This window comes from Glycine max, chromosome 15 (genome assembly GCF_000004515.6).
Source record: "Glycine max cultivar Williams 82 chromosome 15, Glycine_max_v4.0, whole genome shotgun sequence".
In the NCBI taxonomy this organism is placed as follows: Eukaryota; Viridiplantae; Streptophyta; class Magnoliopsida; order Fabales; family Fabaceae; genus Glycine; species Glycine max.
In genome coordinates, this window is record NC_038251.2 from 6,577,586 (window position 1) to 6,602,430 (window position 24,845).

The 24,845-nt window shown below is 32.0% G+C and overlaps 3 protein-coding genes across 4 annotated transcripts; all 3 read left to right on the top strand.

Annotated features, from left to right (window-relative positions):
• Positions 1–3,370: 3,370 nt before the first annotated feature.
• LOC100793832 (protein STICHEL-like 3) lies at positions 3,371–10,817 on the top strand. Of its 2 annotated transcripts, XM_003547133.5 has the most exons (6): positions 3,375–6,445; positions 6,580–6,799; positions 7,006–7,554; positions 8,233–8,809; positions 9,290–9,353; positions 10,465–10,817. In XM_003547133.5, exons 1-6 carry the CDS (start codon positions 4,373–4,375, stop codon positions 10,555–10,557), a joined length of 3,576 nt encoding a protein of 1,191 aa, XP_003547181.1. In that variant the 5' UTR covers positions 3,375–4,372; the 3' UTR covers positions 10,558–10,817. The 2 variants fall into 2 exon arrangements, with proteins under 2 accessions (XP_014623473.1, XP_003547181.1); XM_014767987.3 differs by lacking the exons at positions 9,290–9,353; positions 10,465–10,817 and having other exon boundaries at positions 3,371–6,445; positions 8,233–8,355; positions 8,433–8,575.
• A 2,424-nt stretch (positions 10,818–13,241) lies between these two features.
• LOC100783215 (fasciclin-like arabinogalactan protein 12) lies at positions 13,242–14,372 on the top strand. The gene has a single exon (XM_003545995.3). It carries the CDS (start codon positions 13,340–13,342, stop codon positions 14,189–14,191), a length of 852 nt encoding a protein of 283 aa, XP_003546043.1. The 5' UTR covers positions 13,242–13,339; the 3' UTR covers positions 14,192–14,372.
• Positions 14,373–17,259: 2,887 nt separating this feature from the next.
• Positions 17,260–18,434, top strand: LOC100794350 (fasciclin-like arabinogalactan protein 11). Its single transcript, XM_003547134.5, has one exon. The coding sequence runs from the start codon at positions 17,356–17,358 to the stop codon at positions 18,295–18,297; it is 942 nt and encodes a 313-aa protein (XP_003547182.1). The 5' UTR covers positions 17,260–17,355; the 3' UTR covers positions 18,298–18,434.
• Positions 18,435–24,845: the final 6,411 nt, after the last annotated feature.

The window sequence follows — 24,845 nt, forward strand, 5'->3', positions numbered from 1 at the left end:
TTCATCTTTTGTGATTAGCAATGTAACCATAAAATCGTTATCAAAATTAATTTAATATTCTGACAATAATTGTAAGTATAATTTTGTTATTGTCAGAATATTATTTTATATTATCAATAATTAAAAATAACTTTAAATATAATTTTTAAAGTAATTATTATAGAAGTTAATAATTTTTAATTACATGATAATAGATTAAATGACAATATAATTTTTTAGACTATCAATTTATTTCAATTAAATTCATTTTTAATTTTTCTTACTAGCTTTCGTTATCACGTATGGATATTTATTAAGTACAATTTTATATGAATTAATCCAATGAAACTCTCCAGGCAAGTGAATTGAAATTAATTTTGATGAAATATTCATTTAGTTAATCTTCTTGGACGGATTGTCCCATTTCAAGGTAAAAGTAACTCTGGTCATAATATCTGTGAGTAATGTTAAAATTAAGGGTAGATGTCGGATCAGGTTAGGCAACAGTAGTTAATGCTGACTAAAATGTAAGTTTTAAAGTTTTATTTGGTGGTCTTAATAGATAAAATAGGATAACTATCATTCTCCTATGACTTGCAAAAACAAAACTAATAAGATATGACTTATTTATTCTATAGCCTATCTATTATGTTGATAAAAAAGAATACAAAATTGGTTCTTTGCTTCCAAGTCTGATCTAAAGAAAATACACTATTTGTTTTAATCAAAATGAAATTAAAAATCATTCCAATTATCGAAACTCCACACGATCGAAATAATTTCTACCATCAATAAAGAGACATGATAGTCGTTAAATAAAATAGATACAAAATCATAAATATATGTAACTTTTCATCTTATTAATTTCTCCACCTTTCATAAAGTCCAAGATTTATATTCAAGAAATTTCGAAATATTGAGTTACATGCTTTCTCCAAAACCACTTTGCATATTAGACAATAACTCCTTTTTCATGCTCCACCACCTCATTTATTACAAACATATTATCTAGGATTTGTCTATCTTTAGGGAAAGTGGATTAAGATTGGTCAAGGATAATTATTAATTCTCTAGCCAAAATACTCAATAGAATTTTCTAAATGCTACTGATCGAAAAATCACTCTCTAGTTTAAAGAGCTTTGTTTCACGAAATACCATTGAATTCTCAGACATGTAAAGATGTGAATACAAATAATTTACATCTCTTCTCTTATTCTACTTCATTTATGTATTTAATATTATTTTTTTAAAATTAAAATAAATTTAAAATATTTTTAGGAATTAAAAGTATTTATCAAATATTTTTTTTTTATAGAAATAACATTTGCAGCATTTCCAGGAATATTATTTCCAAAAATATAATTAAATCTTTAAAACAAACGTTGTTTTTGAGACTTTGTGTAAATTTCATATCTTAAAGGATAGGGAAAAGAAAAGAAAAAAGATATTCCTCCTTTCGGAAAAAATATTGCGTATCATTTCCTCAAATATATATGGTTACAACCCTTTTCCTTAATATTCTACCTGGCCTCTGATAAACTATACGATTCTATAGCAGCACTCAAGGATTATGGAGATGCTTACACTGCTCATGACCGAGTGTGTGTTGCTGTATATATATTCTTAACACTATTCAAATAACCTTAAAGTCAGGAGCAAAATACTGATAAAAAGAACTCAAACAAAATTAACAAATTTCCTTCCACTGTAAAATTCATTTATTGTTTTTTTTTTATCACAATTTGAAGATTAGTATAGGTGTATCGGTGTAATGTATTCAAAATACGTTCATTCAAGACATTTACTTCTAATCTGGCGTTTATTCACATTAAAATCTAGTTCACACAAACAACTGCGTGAGACTGTAGATTTTTTTTTTCTAGAGAAGAGACCGTAGAAAGTTATCTTCCCAACCTATTAAACTTGTGTGTTTCCGTTAACCCAAAATGAAAGAAAACTTAAATAAAACTCTCTTTCCATGATTCAATGCATATTTATTTTATATTTTAAGGGTTGAAATGGGACAGAATGACATGTGCAGAAAAAGTATCCGATGCGTATAACGGTACATGGAGATACTACAGTTTTCTTATCAAAAAGAAAAAAAAAAGGAATTTTTGTTTTGTTTCTCGACAAACGAAATTCAAAAAGACTACCACTATATATATATTTTTTATATAATTTCATGAAATTCCTTATATAATTTTTTTTCTATTATCTCATAAAATATTAAATAAAAAATAAATATGTTTTAAAATGATTAAATTCCAAAAATTGACGTTGCGACACGCAATTACTCACCTATATTTTCGTTAGGGCTAGTGATCAAGTGCAGTTAATGCAAACGTGCAGAGTTGAGAAACCACCTACCAATAATTGATGCATAGAAATTGGCCAAGTAGAAGAAAACAACTAAAGACATTTCATGTTATGATATGTTGGGTTCTTGTACATTGTTCGGATGGGGAGTTAAGGCATACAACTAGGGGGCATTGAAAATCAGTAATAATCCTTTTAATACACGACATTTTATTTTGGGGTAACAGATGTATAAATACTATTTATGGTTTGAAATCAATTTCACTAATTTGTAGTAATAGTTGTCGATCGTGATTGTAGTAGTTAAGGCGGCATCAAGCATAGTAAATAAAATCAGGGCAGCAGATTTTCAAATTAAATTCAATGTATTTTGATTTGTGTTTTTACTCTTTTTTTAGTTTTATATATTCTTTTGGAAAGAACCGTATATATTTTTGAAATAGTCATATATTGATAGTAAATTTTTATTTAATATATAATATTTTACATAATATGATATTATATTTATAATAATTATTGTAAAATATACATTTATTTAAGCTTTATTCTTATTTCATTTTATGATTTAATTATAAATAATGTTAAAATTGATATATTATTTTAAAAAACACATTTAACCTAATATCGTTCCATATGTTTTTGAGATTTGATCAAGTTAAATTCAGTTTTGGAGCTGATAGACAAAAAAAAAAAAAAAACATCATCCTAACACATTCTTACTTCCTCATAAATAAAAGATTCATAATAAACTCCAAAAGCAAATAAAATTCATTTTTAAAAGACCCACAACAACAATTAACACAAATAATAATAACTTATATTTCTTAAATAATTTTGACGGAACAATTTCTTATTAATAACATAATAGAGAAAAAAAATCATTCTTGTAAAAAGAAAAGTTGTCCAAACAATACGATGAAATTTCAACGAGGGGTTTCATTGGTCCCCTCATAATTCAAAATCCAATTATTAATTTTCTTTTTGAGATGAATCAGCAGTCAAATATATTCAACGACCCCAATTTTATTTAAAAAATAATTTGAAATATATATACATAATCCTATTTGCATGCTCAGCTAATGGACACACCGCTTTATTGGCAGTATGTCCTCTGTTCCCAGAATTGTGTCTGAGTCTGTCTACAACAACGGATCTTACAAACAGCCCCATACTCTCACCCACAACAACAAATTTTCTCTTTCTCTCTCTTCCTTCTTTCTTTCTTCTCTTCCTGCCTGCTATTTCAAGCCTTTGTACTGTTTCTTTCTCTCTCTTCCACTCATGGGTTCGAGTTGGGACTATCGTTTTCTCGCTCTCGTGAAGTGCATGTGAAGCTTGCTGTGCTAAGAGATCCGAGCCTTAATAATCAAAACGGGTCCCCTTCCTTTTTCTGATTCAGGCGTTTGAGGTGTTTGCCTTCTACTTTTTTTCTTCATTTCTCTCTCTCTTTTTGGAAGAAATGTTACATCATGTTCTTTATGCCTCTGCTTCATTAACTTCCTTGGGGATAAGGTTGTTGGCACTTTGAGTGAGTGAGTGCACTTGAGTTGAGCTTTGAGATAATGGGGTCTTTGCTTCTTCTCTTCTTTTTGCATGCTTAGCCTCAAAATTGTGCCTTGTGGTGTTTCAAGCTATTGGGGTAGCAGCACTATTGTGTGGTCAGCAAAGTTCCTTCCTTTGGGACCTTTGGTTGGCTCAATGGGTTTGATTGAATGTTGGGTTGTGTTTATGGAGTGTGTGGTGGGGGTTTTGGTGGTTGAAGATTCTTCCTGAAGGGTGTTTTGGTACCGGGTCGAATCTTAGTGGGTCTTAGTGTTGTTTTTTTTGTTCATGGGATAATTGACCATGAGAGTCGCTGTTTTCCCTTTTTGGTGAGTTTGAATTCTAGCCTTATTTTGGCATTTCCGGGGTGATTAATGGGTGTTGAGGATTGAGCATTTTCTTTTTTACATTTTGTTTTTGATGCCACAATAGTGAAAGCTTGGCACAGCTATAGACAAAAATGAATTTTTTTTTTATTTGTTTCATTAATTTAGAAGAGATTCTGCTGTTAGAAGGGTTGGTGTTCTGATCATGACTAGGGCTGTCCGTAGTAGGGTACTTAAAGATGCCAATGGTGATATTAGTGATCATCTACGCAACCACATCCATTTGACAAATTGTATTCACCTGAAGAACCATATGCACAAGAACAGCCCCATACTGGCTGATAGGTCAATCATGAGGGACCTAGTTGTGCTGCAGAGATCGCGGTCTCTTAGAGACCCTTCTGCAAGTCCTCCATCATGGCACTCGCCTTCTGTAGTTGACTTGCTTTTCAAAAGAGTTGAAAATGATGCTGTGTCTCAAGGGGGAAGAAGGTCTATAGGTGTCGAGCGAAGGAAGGAAGGGAGAAGATTGTCTGGAACTTCACCACCCTTGGTGAGTATAGGTTCATCAAGAGTTGCTCCAGGTGAGATTGTTAGGGGTAATGATGGGATAACGGCACCTAGTGAACGAAGTAGCAGGAGTGGAATGGGAGATGGAAGGAGAGTTGGGAGAGAAGAATCTGGTAGGAAGAATGATAGGCCTGACTTTTTGGATGTTAATCCAGAGGAGCCTCTCAATCAAGCTGGCAAAAGCTTGGCTGAAGATGTTATTTCAAGGCACTCAGAGTCTAAAGCTAGAAAGAGCAAACAAAGGGGGAAGAATGTTCAAGATGCTCAAGTTAAGACACTTTCTGAGCAGCTGAATGATGTTCCATTGGATAGTGATGACTTAGCATCATCGAACATTCATTTTCGTGGAAGGTTTCCTAGGCAGGAGAAAATTATTAAGGAGGTAGAAGCCCGAATGCGCAGTCATGGCAGTGGAATGAATAGGGGGAAAAGGCGTAAGTTTCGAAGTGCGCGAAGAACTCGGGTTGCTACAACATCAAGAGATATTGTAGCTGAGAATGAACTGTCTGTGGCTTCCAACTCATTAGCTCAGGCATCAGTTCACCATAAATATCATTTGGAGGAGGCTGATGAGTTTGCAGATGAAAATGTTACTAGGGCTCCAAAAAATGGGTGTGGCATTCCTTGGAATTGGTCCAGAATTCATCATAGAGGTAAAACATTCCTTGACATGGCTGGAAGAAGTTTGTCTTGTGGTTTATCCGATTCAAGGTTGAAGAAAGGGACATTTGCTGCCAATGGAAGAAATATTTCTGAGATGCCTGTGGCATCTGAGCGCTCAAGCTCATGTACCAGGTCTGATGCAGAGGCACTACCTTTACTAGTTGAGGCGTCAGGATCTCATGCAAGCACTGAAAATGCTTGTTGGGATCATTACTATTCTGGGGAACTAGGTCTTTTTGGTGATAATTTATTCAAGCATGATGTTGATTCTGACCTCGCTTCTGAAGCTAGATCTGGTGATCAGCGGAAGTTGAGAGGGAATCGTCACAGTAGACACCAAAGTTTAACACAAAAGTATATGCCTCGAACCTTCAGAGATATGGTTGGGCAGAATTTAGTGGCACAAGCTCTTTCGAACGCAGTTATGAAAAAGAAAGTTGGGTTGTTGTATGTGTTTTATGGCCCCCATGGCACTGGAAAAACTTCCTCTGCTCGCATATTTGCCAGAGCTCTGAACTGTAATTCTTCAGAACACCCAAAACCTTGTGGTTTTTGCAATTATTGCGTAGCACATGATATGGGCAAGAGTAGAAATATAAGGGAAGTAGGTCCAGTTAGTAATTTTGACTTTGAGAGCATCATGGAACTACTCGACAATATGATCGTTTCCCAGCTTCCGTCACATTACAGAGTGTTTATTTTTGATGACTGTGATACTCTGTCAACAGATTGTTGGAATGCTATATCAAAGGTCATTGATCGAGCACCTAGACGTGTGGTTTTTATCCTTGTCAGTTCTAGTCTTGATGTCTTGCCTCATATAATAATATCCAGGTGTCAAAAATTCTTTTTCCCAAAGCTGAAGGATGCAGATATTATATATACATTGGAGTGGATTGCAACCAAAGAAGGTCTAGAAATTGATAAGGATGCCCTGAAACTCATTGCATCAAGGTCAGACGGATCTTTGAGAGATGCTGAGATGACCCTTGAACAACTTAGTTTGCTTGGGCAGAGAATATCCGTTCCTCTTGTCCAGGAATTGGTAAGCTGTTTATTTATTAGTATGTTTTCTGTCATCACTGCTTCTTACACTAGATTCTATTTCTAATGTAAACTGGTGTTAATATTGTTAATTCACTATGCATGAAGTGCTCTGAAGTTAAATCCTTTCTTCAGGTAGGGCTAATCTCTGATGAGAAATTGGTGGATCTGCTTGATTTGGCATTATCTGCAGACACAGTTAACACCGTGAAGAATTTGAGAGTGATCATGGAAACTGGTGTCGAGCCATTGGCTTTAATGTCACAACTTGCTACAGTAATTACTGATATACTTGCTGGGACCTATGATTTCAGAAAAGATAGGCGAAGAAGGAAGTTCTTCCGGAGACCACTGTGTGAGTAAAATAGTGCCATTTTTGTGGATAGCATATCCTCATCTTTCTTTAAACACACGCACATGCCGTTTTTATTCCAGAATTGGCTGTCTATAAATATTTTATATAGCTAAACATTTGAGGTTTTACGTTTTACATTTCTGTAATTGTGGAGACCGGAGTCTTACTCTGGTTTCACAAATTGATGATACTAATTTCTGTTTCAGTGTCCAAAGAAGACATGGAGAAGCTGCGTCAAGCTCTGAAAACTTTATCAGAGGCTGAGAAGCAGTTGAGGATGTCCAATGACAAGCTAACATGGTTGACAGCTGCCTTACTTCAGCTTGCTCCAGACCAGCAATATGTGTTGCCAACTTCATCTGATAATAGTTTCAACCACAGTCCCTTTGCTCTAAAAGATGCAGATGCGAGAGAAGCAGCTAGACTGACTGGTAATCCCGTTGACATTCCTAACAAAGGAAGACGATTATCAATGGATGCTAGAATTGAAAATGTCCATGCTGGAAGCTCAGCAGATGGTATGACAAGGGGTCTTGGTTCTGAGAAAAAACGACATAGTGTGTCTGGTTTTACTCCTCAACATGCTAATTCACAAGCCACTGAAAAGATTAGGATGAGCGAGAGGCAGATTTTGGGTATAAACCGTACAAAAATTGAAGAGATATGGTTAGAGGTGCTTGAGAGGATACAAATTACTGGTCTGAAAGAGTTTTTGTTTAAAGAAGGCAAGCTGATCTCTGTTAGTTTTGGGGCAGGTGAGTGTCAAATCTGCACAATGCTTATTCGACAATGCAATTAATAACATTTTGTATTGATATGATTAAAATCTTCCCCTTAGAAATGTTATTCTCTGTTAATATAATATTCATAAATTTTTTATGCATTTTAGATCTAGAAGAACTAGGGGATAAATTAGTCTTGTATTTGATTGCACTAGCTGTATTATCATGCAAAAGACATGGAGATTCTGATATGGTAGCATTGTTAATGTTATTATTAGAGTTTATCATAAAGTTAAAATGGTTGACAATCCCGTGACACTCAGCTTTTAGTAGTGTCATTATCAGTGTTAATATAACATGCACAAGTTTTCCAAGAATTTCAGGTCCAGAAGAATTAGGGTATAAACTGGTCTTTGTATGTGATTACACTTAATATATATTATCAACCAGATGGTCCTGTATTATTATTATTATTATTATAGCGGTTTGGAAAATTGGTCCTGGCATCATTGTTTATGTTTTAGAATTCATCAAAGTTCTCGTGTATGTCTGATGATGTATCTCATTAATCATTATTTTTCCATTTTACTGGTTGACATTGTGTCCTGCTTAATGTTGTTATGATAGTGTTGCTCCTGTGTTTTTATTATGTTCGCTCTACTCGTCCACACTCTCCATTTATCCAATGATATTTGATGCTTTATTGTGCAGCTCCAACTGTGCAGCTAATGTTCAGTTCTCAATTGACCAAATCTACTGCCGAGAAGTTCAGAGGTCACATCTTACAAGCATTTGAATCTGTCCTTGGATCTTCTATAACAATAGAAATTAGATGTGAGTTAAATAAAGATACAGCCTCGGCTGTTCAACAACCTCTTACATTGCCCTCTACTAATGATAGTTCGTCTCAGATTAGAGACTTTAATGGTGTTGGCACTCTAGCTCATCCATCAGTAACTGATTCTGTTGAAAAGAGAAGGGGTGAAATTGTAGAAGAAGCAGCTTCTCAAGTGGAGCAAAAGAATAGCAAGCAGCAGGTTGATGCTCATGGAACATCTTATAAAAGTTTAGAAGGTACAAGTATAGGACAATCATCAGCTTCCCAAAAAAAGCCAATTGTTAAGTCGCATTTAGACCAAAGAAAGCTTATGGAGCAAGGTCAAAGTCGGAGTCTTGTAAGAAGCAAAGTATCTCTTGCTCATGTGATCCAGCAGGCAGAAGGTCAGAGAAGTGGGTGGTCAAAACGTAAAGCGGTTTCTATTGCTGAGAAGCTTGAACAAGAGAATCTGTATGTTGCTACTCCATCCTTTTCTCTTTTGACATATACTCTATGTATCAAGAGGTGTGAGATTTGCAGTGTATGGATAGTAGGGGGATGGAATCTGAAATAAAAATATTACTCCAAATTTCAATTAACCTATGCATTACTGCATTAGTAGTGTTATGCTGGACAACTGGATAACTTTATTTCACATTTGGTAACTGAGTTGAAATTTTTTTTAAAAAAATATTAGGGTTTTTTTGACGGAATAAAATCATGCAGAGGTGCACGGTATTGCATGTATGCAGAATTTAATAATTATTGAATAGTAGTTTCCTATAATTATGTTCTAGGTTAAGATTACCCTTCCTTTTCAATTATGAGTCAGTATGGGATAGAGATTAAACTTTGGAGTTTGGATGTTATCTTGTTTCAGTGATACAGTAATGTCTATGTTATAACTTATAATAGCTGCCTATTAATTCGGAAATCATTTACTCCTCTTAGGAGACTGGAGCCAAGATCTAGGAGCTTGCTATGCTGGAAAGCATCAAGAGTAACCCGGCGAAAGGTAATTCATTTTATTGTGATCACTTCTCAATATTTAAAATTTTGAACCATAGTTCTTCGTTTTTTTATTCTTATTGTGATTTTCTTGAGTCATAAAACATGAAGTGCATGCAGCATATTAATGTTATGCTGCATTGAGACAGTATTATGATACAACTTGAAATATCTTGTGGAAGTTGGAACTGTTCTTTTGCCTTGAACATTACATCTAGAAGGGGCGTCCTCGTTAATCTAATCCCTTTCTTTTTCATCTGGAGATATCTGGGGTCTCTTTCAGTCTTTCTAACTTTACGTTTCCTGCTTTCAGAACGTTAGCTAAATTGGTTTTTAGACAATCTTCCCATTGACTCTGTAAACTATTCATAAAGGCATGCATTGTGTTGTGTAGCTAGATATAGCAATGTGCTTTAAGATTGCAAGCTACTGTAACTTTTCCATTATAGGGATGATATGCATGCATCCATTTCTGGAACCTGTTGTGATTCTGCTCAGCCTTTGCCCCCCTTCAATAATGAGTATCTAATTGCCAGTGGTTGTTTTTCCCTTTAGTTGTATATCAATTAATAACCAGTGTCTTGCTCAGTTATTAATTATAAGTACCTCATTGTGTTCATTTCATAATTATTATATTTTTCAATATTCATCCTATAATATAATTTTACCACCTGCTAGAATATATTTAGATTTTTTAGATAAAAGTTTTTGGCTACTAAGTTAATGAAATAAGTAAATAGAACGAAGTTGTTGTATATGTTTCTTTATCTTTCCCATGAATAAAAGATTTGATTGGGTGTATTTGGGCGTGTAAGTGCATGTTTATTTTTACATACTATGATTTGATTAGCTTGATAGAACTGTGGGTTATGCATCTAACTCAATCCTATAAAACTGTTTTGTAAGGTGAGGTCTTTCACTTATATACACTATTTTGACCACATCATTAGTCAATGTGCGATGTCTAACATTAAATATGATATTACTTGCATGGTTTACTGATGAAAATCTTAAAAGTTCGTAACGTTAAATATGATGTTTCTTTCTTTGGCAATTTAATTTTAATGTGTTATTATATATGAGGACATTATTGACGTGGTATTTGATTGCATTGGCAGCTGTCACGCTTGAAAATTCGAAGCCGAAAACCACGTGCACTGCTGAATCTTGTCTCATGTGGAAAATGTCTGTCTACAAAATCTCCAAGGTAGTTTTGGGAATGTCGTGAGTTCATTCAATAGCCAGTTGTAATGCCTCTATTTAGGCTTTTTCCTGACGTGTTATAGGGTCCAATTTTACAGGGTCAAGCCTTTTTTTTTCTTCTTTCCATTTAATTAAATAAAATCATGTAGCTATATTATATCAGATGAAGAAAATGTAGGAAAGTAATTAAACTAGTAAATTCCATTTTAGTGATAAGATATTGTATATTTTTCCTTCGTAGCATAAATTTGATGGAAATTTTATTTGAGATTCAGTTTACAATCTTTAGTCACTATTGGTTTGTGACCAGTTTCTCTCATTGGACCTCTAATGCTAATTCACTTGTCGCGGTACTCCTAATGCAGTAAATATGATTGAGTTCCCGTAAACTGAGGAGTGCACTTAAGGGAATTTATTGTTGCAATTTTGTTGATTATCAGGTTGCTTGTTATAAAAATGAAAACAATCTTCTTTCACCGCTTCGTATGGTTGTATCTTTCTTGCTCTTCCTTGTTCCGACATTGATAAACTAGCAAATGCTTTTCAAGGTTATTAAAGGAACAAAAGCAAAGGGTGTTTAATAAAACAATTGGTGTTTTAGTCTGTATATAATAATGTAAGAACTATTTATTTTTATATAATTAAATTTATCATATATTAGTATTTTTTAATATATTAATGATATAATTAATTTTATAATAATAAATATTCTTAAATATACAAGTTATAGTTTAGATAGATAATGAATAATTTAAATTTTGATATAAGATATTTTTAATTGTTAATAAATTCTTTTAAAAAATTATTGAAATATACGTAAATAAAAAAGAATATATTGTGAAAGAAGCTAGATTTTGTTAGGTCCAAGTTTGACCTAAGTTAAAAACTCTTAAAAGTATATGGTTTGAGCTTAATTTATTTATTAGCATAAGCTTGACTTATATGAAAGGCGAATTTGACTTATAAGTCTATTTAAAAAGATTTTTTATGACAATTTTACATTAAAATATGTATGTTAGATTTTATATGAATCAAATTTATTTTGTTTATACGATATAAATATATTTTTAAGGTTTAATATAACATTATGATGATATATATACAAGATTGTGCTCAAGACAAGAGTTCTGGCTGTTTTATTTTTATAAGATAGAAAGTTTGCAACAACATTTCTTTATTTTAAGACAACTTCACATCAGATTATGTCGTGTGATTCGTTTTTTGTTTTTTTTTTTGTGAATCTATCATATAACTTTTATACTTTTCACATTTGCATCTTTCCTCAATTGAACAACTTGTGCATGCATCAGTATGAAAATAAAATTTGTCTGAAGACAGATCTTGGTATATATAATATATGCCTCCTGAAATGGTGAATGGTAAATATTATCTTTCGAGTGATCCTGACCGCGTATGAATAGCGATATAGAGTGTTGCTATTTAGCACGAATATCCTGTGCACAAATCGCATGAAAGTAACATTCAACGGTTGGGCTTTTTTAAAATCAATAATATTAATTGAATAATTAAGAAGATAAAAAACGGGATTTCACATGATACACAAGTTCTGTGTCTTGATGAAAAATCTTTTCATAACTCTTTCATTTGTTTCATGTGTACATATTATATTATTGTTGATGAATTAACGTAATGGAAGAAAGCCCACAAACATTTTCCCTTCCAGCTCAAGACATTAAAGATAAGAGGTATTTTAGAGCCAAGCAAATACAACAGGTGTTCATCATAAATTCCTGATAACCCTTACCCTGAAGCAAATGGCAACAAAAATTCCTGACCTAACTAAATTTGATCAGGTAATAAATGAAATAAAATAAAGTTTATTTAAAAATTATTTCCATAAAAAATCGAAAGATAAGCCCATTGAAAATTTAATTTTTCTTTTTCTTTTCAAAATTTTCTTATCATAATTACAATTCACAAGTTTTGAAATATATATGTGAAACACAAATTTTTTTTTATGATAAATGTTAACTCATTGATAAGGGTATTAATTTGTCTTAAGTATTAAAGTATTTAGAAGTTTCGAGTATGTCTTTGGGCTTCTTTGCGCTAAGCATGAGCTAGCTAACCTGTTTAGCGCGAGTGTGTCCTAAGTCTGGATTGCGCCTTAAGAGAACTATCCAATTCTTCCAATTTTTCTTCAAAGTTTTTTCTTTTAATTTTTGCATCAATTTTTCTTCAAAGTACTTGAAATCTTCTTCTTTTATTAATAAAAAATTACAAAGATATTAATTTCTTTATTATTTCATTAAAAGATAACAATAGAGTAAAGAAATTATAATCATTCTTCAAAAGTTATCGTACAAATAAATATTTTATTTTTGAGCTATTTTTCCTAGTATAACATTATTAATCATAACAAAAAATTACATCCCTTTAATTATTATTTTTTTACTGAATTGATTTGACATCTATCTTTTCTGAATAAAACGGGGGGTTCCCTTAACGTGCATGTTTTACAACTCAACCGACTTCTCATTGATTAATCCCTGCATTTCAAAGCAAGAGTTAGTGGCTACATACATTACACAGCAGGGAAATCCCCCTTCTTTTATCTGCCTCGATGTACCAGCAACATCTCCACAACAGATTAGATATACCCCCAAACAATTGGTCATTTTCACATCACCAACCTATCATTCACTTAACATCTATAAAAGCATTCTGCTCCACTACACTTCCCACAGATTGCCAAAACAATTAACCTATTATTCTTTGCATCTTTCCAAAAGCAGCAAAGAAAAACTAGGATTTCCAATCATCAATTAGATGATGAAGCTAATCATCTTCTCTTTCCTACTACTTCTCTTTGTTCCCATATTTTCTACCACAACTTCAGCCCAGTCACCTGCTGCAGCCCCTAAACCCCAAGCAAAACCTGCCCCTGCCACACCAGCTCCTGCTCCAGCAAAACCATTGGTCCCCTCATTACCCCAATCACCCTTGTCTGATTCTTCTTCTAATCAAGACATCATCAGAATTCTAAGGAAGGCCAAATCATTCAACACGCTAATTCGCTTGCTCAAAACCACCCAAATTATCAACCAAGTCAATGCACAACTTGTGACCACAAAATCTGGAGGAGGTTTAACCATTCTAGCACCTGATGATGGTGCCTTCTCACAACTCAAAGCAGGTTACTTCAACTCTCTCGGCGATCGCCAACAGAAAGCATTGATACAGTTCCACGTTCTTCCAGTTTATGTCTCAAGCTCTAACTTTGACTCTCTTAGCAATCCAGTGATGACACTGGCCAGTGATAGCCCCAATGGGTATCAAATAAATGTGACAGCTTATGGGAACAGTGTGAATATTTCAACTGGGGTGGTAAATGCCACTCTCACAGGCATTGTGTACACTGATAAGACACTTGCCATATATCACGTGGACAAGGTGCTTATTCCTTTAGATTTCTCAAAGCCTAGGCCTCCAGCTCCTGCTCCCACGTTGGCAAAGGCACCTAAAGCTGATAAGGATAACTCATCAGCAGATGATGATGATCAGGGAGAGTTAAACAAGGCCACTTCTGCTGCAAATTCCATCAATTTAATTAGCATTCGTGGAACAATGTTGGTGTCCCTTGGTGTTGCTTTAGTCGCAGCAGTAACATTCTCCATATGAGGAAGAGTCATTTGCAGGCTGTCACTTAATTTTCAGAACAACTACAAGAACTGTTATTTTTTGTGAAGTTATCTTTATGCTCTTTTTTCTTCGTTTTCTCTGTATTGTCGTATCCAGAAAGATTATTGTATTGCCCAATTTTCTTCAAATAAAAAAAAATGTCTGCTATGTTTTGAGAAAACTGAATGAAATACTTTATTTTCTTATAATATGTTTTGAAATTGCAAACATCTAATCAAATATGCTTGGAAATGTTTGTTCATGCACAATGCTATCAGGATTCAGGAAACGTGTTGAAGTGGTGGTTGTGCAGAATAAAATGTGTCAAGCATATAATAAAATGGCTTAAGCATGTTGAATGCTCACATTCTGTTGGATAATAATATATTGGCATTGTTGTGCTCAAATGGCATTTGAGGGTTCTGTTTTTTGACTTATGCGGCAGAAGACGCGATAGAAGACTATCAGTCCATGTTGAAAATGTTTTGAGTTACAAGGTGTTTAAATTGCTATTCTAGTCGTAAAGCATACTTCCAGTTTTTATATATAAAAAAAAAAATCTTCTGGATTTTAAGATTTAAAAATTTCTTATTAGTGTTTCTTTAAGTATAGATTTTAAAAATCTCTATGGGGTTCAGGGTTTAAAAATTATTTATCATTGTTTCTTAAGCATAGGTCTTATAAAAAACGTTAAAAGTAACAAAAAAAAAATTAGAGATCAGACTTCTGAAGTTATTTTTAATCATTCTTGTAATTTTAAAATTTAAAAAGTAATAATCAAGGATTAATTTGAAAAAACCAAAAAATAATTAATGAGAAAATGGTATATAATTTAATTGGTTAAAAAATTAAGAGTATCAAAATTCTCTAAATTATTGGGTCCATCATATAAACTCTCTTTATTTAATTGAGGTTTTATTTTCAATTTTTTTTATTATTCATGTAGAATTTCAAAGAATGATAATTTTTTAAATAAATTGATCAAAATAAATTTTACCAACTCAATTCTTTCTTATTCGGATAATTAGCTTTGCTAATTTTTTTAATCACTTAGGAAAATGATTTATTGTTTAGGACTTATCTGTTTTATGGTCAAAAACAATTTTTCACATTGTATACATCTTCCAATGTAAAATTGATGATTAATATTAATTAATTTTTTTACATACCTAATCAATTATTTTCAACAGTTCAAAATCATTTCCATCTAAATAAATTTTACTCAACTTTTAAATCATTGACGCCTTTATTCTTCCTTGTGAAAGCCTTTATCCTCACAGAAAATTGTCACCTCCTGAATTGATTGAATGGGTAGCAGATAATAAAATGGCATACACTTTCAATGATGATAATAAAAATTATTGGAGAAAATAAATGACTGAATACAGATTCAGTGCTAGTTTAGTTTAAAAGCTTGTTAGAATTAATTTTAAACGATTTAATGCATAAGTGAGATACATGTTTAAATTAATTTAAGTTGAGTGTTTGCATTAAAACGTATGTTTTGGTTATTTCTTTTTTTAGTAGAAAACCTATATTTTTCATTAAAAAAGTATTTCGATAAATCACAAAGTCTCAAGCTCCTTAAGAATTAAGACAAAAAATTGTTTATAAACATCCTTTCCTCTTTGCCTTATACTAAAGACAAAATTAGTAGAGGAATTTGCCTTAGTTTTTTTTCTAACAAAATGTGTTTTGTATGATTGAAATGGAATAATTTTTGTTATCCCTTTTGATTTTTAAGAAATATTTTTCAAATGCATAATATAATTAATTAAAAAAATTATAGTAATTTGAGTTCAAATACGACATTAATCAAAATGAAACTTTCCATTTCTTATGGTATTTTTTCTTCTTTTATGGCCTATTAGGGTAAGTTTTTTTAGAAATAATTCTAAGAAAGAAAAATAGTTGATGAGTTTTTCCATAAGTTCAAATGAAAATTTGTAAAAACTCTTTCATATAATATTTTTAAAATACGATAAGACATTTACAAATTAATTAATAGTTAACTAATTTTATTTTATGAAGAAATTCATTTAATTTTTTTCTTATTTTTTCTCCTTAAAATATTTCAAGAAAAGCTTACCCAAATATAGTCGAACAATAATTTATTACTTTATGGGTGCCTTTTCTTAAATTATGTGGTGTTTTAGCTCTTATGTTAGGTGTTATGTTGATAGCTAGAGACTGCTATACCCTCCATTTTTTCTTCCTTTTTTTTTTCGTTTAAAAAGTGGCCGTATATATAGCACCGAAAAGAAAGCCTACCTGAGGGACAATCAAGACATCATGCTAGAGGGATACCACTAATACTAATGTTTAGTTGCATTCTTTGGCCTAATAAAACAGTAAATATTTATTAAAAATGAAGTTAAAACTCGTGGCGATGGGATACAAAAAACAAGTACTTGAAACAGGAAAGAAAATATTTAGAACAAAATTAAAACATCTTAAGTTCAATCGACTGTGGTGTATATTTCATCATGACTAGTGCTGCTTGTAGCTCTAGCTATTTAAAACAAATATACAACATAAAAAAAAATTCAAATAAGTTTTTTCCTTTCAGTTGTTGAAATAAAGAGCCAAGTAAACTCAAATATCTCTCGTAGGAACTTGGGATATATAACAAACAATGGAGTTGTACGTAGGAACGTTGAAGTATTGTAGGTTTCAAGTGCGATTCTTAGCTCCTCAGTCCTTATTACCAAAACCTAACAGATAATGCCACTTAAGGAGCTAATTATTTGATTTCCTTTTCTCCCTGATGGATGTAATGACTCAACCCCTAAACAGATCACACACCAATAACTACGAATTGAACACAAATAGTTCCATTTCCATACATGCACATTTCAGTCCACCTTGGATTCCTACTCCTTTATCACTGCCAAATCTCTTCTGCCTCACACAACTAATCAAACAAAGATGCACCACCTTTCCATGTCCATGATAGGTAAAACAGATTTCCTACTAGCTATAAGAAAGATGCAACTTACCTTTCCTTTCTAACTAAACCCTACACCTATACACATTCACTCTCCCAGTCTCAAAATAAAAGCTCAACCTCTTACTCCTCTTTCCTCACAACAACACTAGCAAGTAGCAGCAGCCTCAAAGTGCCCTACACCCTCCTCACTTAAGCTCTCATCCTGATCCCTAAAATGAAGATCAAACAACAATCTCTCTTCTCAGCCTCAATTTTACTAGTTATAGCACTTATTACCTTCTTCCACACCACTTCAGCCCAACTCACACCAATTCAAGCCCCAGTTTCATCACCCCCATCCCCACCACAACAACAACCACAACCACCAGCATTCACACCACCCTCTCCACCAGCCACTGCTCCAGCCCCAGGATTCAACACAGTACCCTTAGTCCCCGTGACACCAAGTGGCGCCCCCACACCCACCATCCCAAAAGCACCATCCATTGACATAGTCCAAATCCTAAGAAAAGCAAAGAGATTCTCCGTTCTCATTAGGCTTCTCAAAACCACTCAACTCATCAACCAACTCAACTCACAGCTTCTAACCTCAGGCTCAGGAGGGTTAACCCTCTTCGCCCCAGAAGACAGTGCCTTCTCAAAACTAAAAGCTGGTTTCCTCAACTCTCTTAGTGACAGACAAAAAGTGGAACTTTTACAATTCCACACACTCTCTTCCTTCATTTCCATCTCAAACTTCGACACACTCACCAACCCCGTTCAGACTCAGGCCGGAGACGACCCCAAGCGGCTCCAGCTCAACGTTACCACGTTTGGTGGCAGCCAGGTGAGCATGGCCACCGGCGCCGTCAACGCCTCCGTCACCGGAACAGTTTACACGGACAACAAGCTCGCCATATACCAGGTGGACAAGGTGCTTCTCCCACTTGACCTTGTGCTTCCCAGTGAGGCTCCGGCACCGGCGCCAGGAAAGGCTAAAGGGGCTTCCCCGAAGACGGATAAGACGAAGTCCGGTGCCGCTGGGGATGATAGTGACAATGGTGATAACAAGGACTTGCCCGCTGAAGCTTCTTCTGCTGGTTCTTCCGTGAGTTTCAAGTTTGGAGTGGTTGCGTTTGTTCTTGGGGTGGGTCTGATGGGTGAAGCCATGGTGTGACGTGAAAGGGTTAGTGGTTCAATTGTGTTGTTTGAGGTTTTGTACGTTAGGGATGGATATTGTTGTGTTTTGTGTTCTGGTTTAATTGTTTGCATGTAGCATTGGATTAAAACGTATACATGGTGGATTGCTTTTTCTTTTTGTTAGTGCATGAATATTGGTGATGGTAAGCGTTTTTTCTTTAAACTAATAGCTAATAAGTTTAATCGAAAACGAAAATCTATTAGTAGGATACTTCTTTGTTATGAAGAAATCCAATTTGTTCGCACGGATCACATTACCTATGGAATTTTATTGTACAACCATATAAGCTAGTCAAAACCTTGTGATCATAGTTCCACTTGTTAAACTTTAACTTGGGAACATAAAATCCCACCAGATGAAGACCAACGAATTCAGGACTAGTGTAATTCATGGGATGGGATCATGAGCTCTCCAGAAAATTACCTGGCCAAAAAAGGTGGGAATGCAAGCAACTAACGTACGTGGTGCAAATAAAGAGAATGTGGAGGAGGACAAGAATAAAAGCGATACCGATGTGTTGTTTATTCTTCTTATTATATTTTTAATTTAATTTTATCTACTATTAAAATATATATAAAATAAAATAAAATAAAAACCACACTTCCAATTATGATTAATATGAGTTTTAATATAATTATCATAAAAACAATTTACTATATATAACAACTTGTGATTAATGTAAAGAATTACATTTCTCTTTTAGCTCTAAGACACATGTTGAATCTTAACGAACCCTTAAAACTTAACATGTATTATGGATTGAGATATCCGTAATGCATACAAATGTATTACATTACAGATTTAATGTGTAATACATTTGCATGCATGTTTACAAAGATGCAATGGCTTCAATTCACTTAACCAAGTGTGTGAACGAAGGTGCATGCGACACAACTTAAATCACACAGCTGGGAAAGGGTGCAGGAAGGGACAAGGTGCGACAGCTTTGGGAAGAGAATGGGGTGTAGTAAAACACTACCAAGGGGCATAATAGTCTATTTGGGCTCACTATTTTAGCTAATGGGGTGCAACAAATAAAATTCGGATGCATTAAGTAATTGCCCAAGTCATGTTAGTCCAATCCATTCCTTTCTGAATTGCGGGCCTAATGGGCCGCCTAATAATTTTTAGTGTTTTGTTTTTTTATTGAAATATGGTACGTACATCACATTAGTTCTTAATAATATACTAATGATTATCACATGTAACATTTTATAAAAGTTTCATTTTTTTTTTCATATTCTAGCATGCATTTAATTTCATGACTATTGGTGTAAAAAATTTATGCTATCAATTAATCTGAAATCACCTTAAATATAATTTTTAAAATAATCATTAGCAAAGTCAATAATTTTATACATCACAATTTATACTCTCAGTATATTTAAATTAAATTCTTCTAACATTACCAAATTTTCAGAAGTATTTAATATATCTATAATTCAATAAAATTCATCACAAATATCTTTCTACTTTAAGTATTTTCTTATCATTTTTTAACATGCAAACACTTGGCCGAAGATTGTAATTTTAATTCAAGTCAATAAAGATTCAAGTAGTTAATAAAAAAAATGGATTTTGTGGGTAGCTCTCATGTACTAGCCAATTTTTAAGATGAACTGGACTAAGTTAAATTAAAATTGGAACAAAATTTTCAGAACCTAATTTATATCCATACCATATGTCAACCTAGCTATTCAATGCAGGTAAATGAATCTGACCTATTTTCACACCCATGAAAATATCAAAGGAACTGGTTTTATCATTTTACGGAAAGCTGATTTATTTAGATATATTTTAATGTATGGAGGAAGAATTTGTTATCTATAGTAGTTTTACAAGATTTAACTAAGATTGTTTCCGAAGATACATGTAACTAATTTAGTTCAAAATATAAATTTGATTCAATCCAATTTTAAATTTGTTTAGAATGATTTTTTTTTAGTTTCTTTTAATTAACTCGTCAATAAATACTTTAATCTAAGTTTAAGTTAATTTATAAAAAAAAACAGTAAATATAAGTTCAAGCATTTCACTAAAATGTGAATCTAAATCTAAATTAAATTTCAATCTCTATTGATTTTCATATTTAGTTACTTGCTCCTTTCGAAATTTAGTAGATGTATTGATATTAGTACAATTTTTCAAAAGCACTTTTGCAAAGACCATCACTTCCAACATATTGATTCCGTTTCTACCTATGATAGCGAGAACACATACGATTTCATCGATTTCCACTAATTTGTTTAATTGAAAAAAAATATATTTAGAGAGCAAAAGGGCAAACGTACTTTTTCAAGTTCTTCAAAAGGCAACATTTAATGTTTTTTTAGCTACACACGTTTCAAATGAGATAAATGATTGACATTTTACACATCATATTCAAAATTAAATTCATCAAATCAACTGTATTAACTTCAAAAACAAACAGGTAGCTACATTAATAACTAGCTATCTCCAAGCTTCCTCCTTTTCGTGGTTCACATTAATTAGGAGTGACGAATTTGATTTCTTTGATTATTTAATTGTTATTTCGTACATATATGTACTCCAAATATATTGACTTTTGCCTTCCTTCATCGTAAGGAAAGAAAAATGTGTGATCATAAGAAATTGAAATTTCCGTGGTGGGTCATTTTGTTAACCAAGAAAACCGCAACCCCACAAAAGAAGTAAACCGAATGAATCTCTTGTGCCTTTGCTGAAAGGGCAATCACAGTGATTTCATTATTAAAGGCTTAAAGCTTAAAGCGTCGCGTGACTTTTTTTATGTTTATTTTTTTCCCCCAAACAACAAATTAAGCAGAGACACTAGCACATTCTAGCGTTTGCCGCTTGGCAAAACCCCATGCAGGGAAATGCACTCTTACTATCGTTGAAGTGAGTGAGGATTGGATAAAGATTATTCAAATATCAAGAATAACGTTTTTCTCTTACAAAAATATTTTTCAACGTGAAGAAAAACTATTTTTTATTCTCGACAATATTCAAATAATAGCATGTTCAAATTATTTTATTTTATTTGTGGTATAAGGTGATCTATGACTATAACAACTTGAATTGAGGTCGAAATTAAGTTTAGAAAAAGGGCTCGGACCCGTAATATAAGAAAGGTTCTGACACCTCTTTTGGCGTAGAAGAATATTCCTTTTAATTACTAGTATTATCTGACGATTTAAAAGGAAATAATTATTGTAGTTGTGCATTTAAGGTGCATGTGTTAAGAATAATGGAAAATGAGCAACGTTCACCTCAAACTTGGAGGTGGATGAGCGTAAATAAGAAAGATAAGAGCGAAAATGTGAAAGATGATGCAATGAAAATAGAAAAATGTGAGAAAACAAATTTGTTGGAAAAAATAGATTTCGTTGGTTTCCATTATATTTTATCTTTATTTTAGCAAATTAAAAAATTGAAATATAATATCATTATATTTTAATGTCTTCCATTTTATTTCGTTTACTCAACAATCTAATGATAATGTGTTTGATTTACAGTTGGCACGTGTTCTAAAACACGTTTGTAACACAATCCATGAGTGTATTCTCATTGATTAAGTAATTACTAACGGCATACAAACACATAAGATTAGAAACCAGACCAGTTTAAAAGTTTAGAAATAATAATCGGAATAGAACTGGCAATATTACGTTGTTTTTTTTTATTAATTAGAGCAATATTGTTAAGATTACTGTCTAAGTCGTTAGAAAATTCAGCATTTAACATAAATTAATTAATAACAGAGATTAAAAATTATTCTTTTTAAAAATTAAACATTCAAACCAAACTAATTTTTTTCTAAGAATTGAAACAAAATTTTAAATTATTTATAAAGTTAAAAAATTTAAAGAAAATAATTTACTGTTCAAAGTAATTGTAGTTGACTTGACTTAATTTATATAACCAAATGCATGTGATATCTGGATATTAAAAATAAAAAGAAACTTCAAACTGTACCGAAATGAAAGAATTAGCACATTTTTTTTGGAATGAATATGATATTTGGATATTGGTTTTTATTTTATCATGTTTCATTAGTGTCGTTGATAACCAATATTTGTGGGAGCTTGACTGACTTTTAAAATGAATATTTTTTATACAAAATTTAAATATGAGATCTTATTTAAGAAATTTAAATTGAATTTCACTCAAATTAACTACATATATATTATTAATAAATTTTGTAAATGTGAAGCATTTGGATATTGGAATGCACGTGATATATATTTGTTTTTTAATGTTATAAATACAAAAGAATTTATCAATTTTATTGAGTATAATGGCGTTGGCCACCCTTTAATATTTTTTTTCTTATAAAGTAACCATCTATTAATAATATAGATGTGAAATATTTATTTTATGATAACTAATTTATGTCAAATAATTTAATTTATCATCTTGTATGAGATTTTTTTTTCTTCTAACTATCATGCTTCAATCTACAAAATTTAAATTAAAGATCTTATTTAGGATATTTGAATTAATTTTATTGAAATCAATTCCGTATGGTTAAAAATTACATGTGTCTCTGAAAAAAAAAAATCTCTTCATGGAAAGGAAAAGTAGACAGATTGTAAAAGTATTTTAATGAATGATCCTAGGCAAAGCATTGTTTTGCAGATGAATGATATTATGAGTAATACATTATTAGTGACAGATAACAACTGAAAGCGTGTGGTGATAACGTGATTCACTCGCTCAAAGGCAAAGCAAGCACTTATTATTTCAGTCGGACAGACCAATGACCAGTTCAGTCATCCTTGGGCGCAGGTCAAATGATCCAACGTAAGCGTCACCTGTTCCTTCGACTTTCCAACAAGTCCTCAATTGACCGTGTGACACGTGACTTTTTTTTATGCGACCTATATTATTCTACAGCCTACAGCGTCAAATTTTCTATCGTAGTACTGTAAACACGTCCGGTGAAGTTTAAAACGTAATTAGTGGCATAAATAGAAGTGAGCCATTAATGATATGTAAGAAAAACGGAAGATTAATTAATGGAAACTTATGAATGCTAATTTTACAAGATATATATATATATATATTTTCTTTTTGCTGAATGAATTTTACAAGAGAACTACTGCAACTCTTTAAAATATATTGGTTAAAAAATTAATAAAGAAACGATAATCATTTCTACAATTTAATTTATGCCACTTTTTTAATAAATAAAGGCAATCATTAAAAAATATTAATAATTATTTTTATAGAAAAATAATTAAATTTTAATTTTTTAACCAATACTTTAATACATTAGCATTTTCTTAAAAACATAACGTGTTGGTATCATTATCCTTTATAACGAAAAACCCCGTTAAGTCTAAAGAGATCTGGTTGGTTAAGACTTTTACGTTATTTAACAAATCAAGTTAATGATTAAATCATCACTACATATCATCTTAATTATTTTTATATATTTTATATATTTTAAAATAATAAATTAAATTTATCAATTTTTTTCCAAAGAGTTTTTAAAAAAGGAAACTATTACCACTTGACTTAAGCGACAATAAAAAAACATAATCAACAAATTATCATTATTAAAAAGTAGTATTATAATAATATAGTACTGATTTCTAGAATAAGGTATGATGTCTCAGATTCTGATTTCTCAGCGGTCAAGTTGCCGTTTGGAGTGGTGCCTAGTTCTTTAGTTTAGTCAAAAGAACAAAACCCCGCATTTTAATCCCCTCTCATAAATCATAATCGCGTGCCCTGGCCACATCACTTTTCTCAAGTTAACCCTCCTTCTTCCTCTTCTCTCTTCTTCACTCCATACTTTTTATTAAAAAAAATATATTCATGTTTAATTCTGTTAATACTTTTTGATAAAATTATTATGATATATACTTAAAGCAAAATATATCAATTAAAAATATACACTAATACTAATTTAAATTAAAAAGTTCGTATATTTTATGCATTTTTTTTTATAATTCATCGCATTAAAATACTTGGTCTGACTCTTCCTTATGATAACTGCATAGTATTTTTTTTCTTACAAATTAAATTTCTTTACGTTGTTAAAATATTAGCTATTATTTTAACTCCATTAAATTCAAAGGGGATTTATGATTGAAATAACTAAGTGTAAATTATTTATTTATTTAAAAAATTGTATCATCTCTCTCATTATTTTTTATAGTAAAAACAATAATTATTTTCCACAAAAGAAAATCTAGTTCAAACTAAATAGTTGTTAAAATAATATAAGAAATTTGTATAATAAAACATGCAACAGAACAAAATAACATTTTTGTCTCTAAGTTATGAATTTTTTTTAATCATAATATTGGTATGGATTATACAATAAACAGTCACTAGTCTTTCAATAATTTATTCTATATCTAAAATCAAGATTTAAATTTTGAATCATTTAATTAAAAAACACAAACAAATATCACCTATATTAATCAGGTTATTATGCATACTTTTATTTTATTTTATGAGAGAAAATTGTGCTCAAATATAATGAAATTATTAAGAACAATATTTTCTTTCTTTCTTGAAGAATCAAATTT

Coding starts and splice junctions, on each gene's coding strand:
- LOC100793832 (XM_003547133.5), top strand. CDS start 4,373: ATGACTAGGGCTGTCCGTAGTAGGGTACTTAAAGATGCCAATGGTGAT. Junction 6,446..6,579: donor TTCCTCTTGTCCAGGAATTG/GTAAGCTGTTTA, acceptor TCCTTTCTTCAG/GTAGGGCTAATCTCTGATGA. Junction 6,800..7,005: donor GTTCTTCCGGAGACCACTGT/GTGAGTAAAATA, acceptor TTTCTGTTTCAG/TGTCCAAAGAAGACATGGAG.
- LOC100783215 (XM_003545995.3), top strand. CDS start 13,340: ATGATGAAGCTAATCATCTTCTCTTTCCTACTACTTCTCTTTGTTCCC.
- LOC100794350 (XM_003547134.5), top strand. CDS start 17,356: ATGAAGATCAAACAACAATCTCTCTTCTCAGCCTCAATTTTACTAGTT.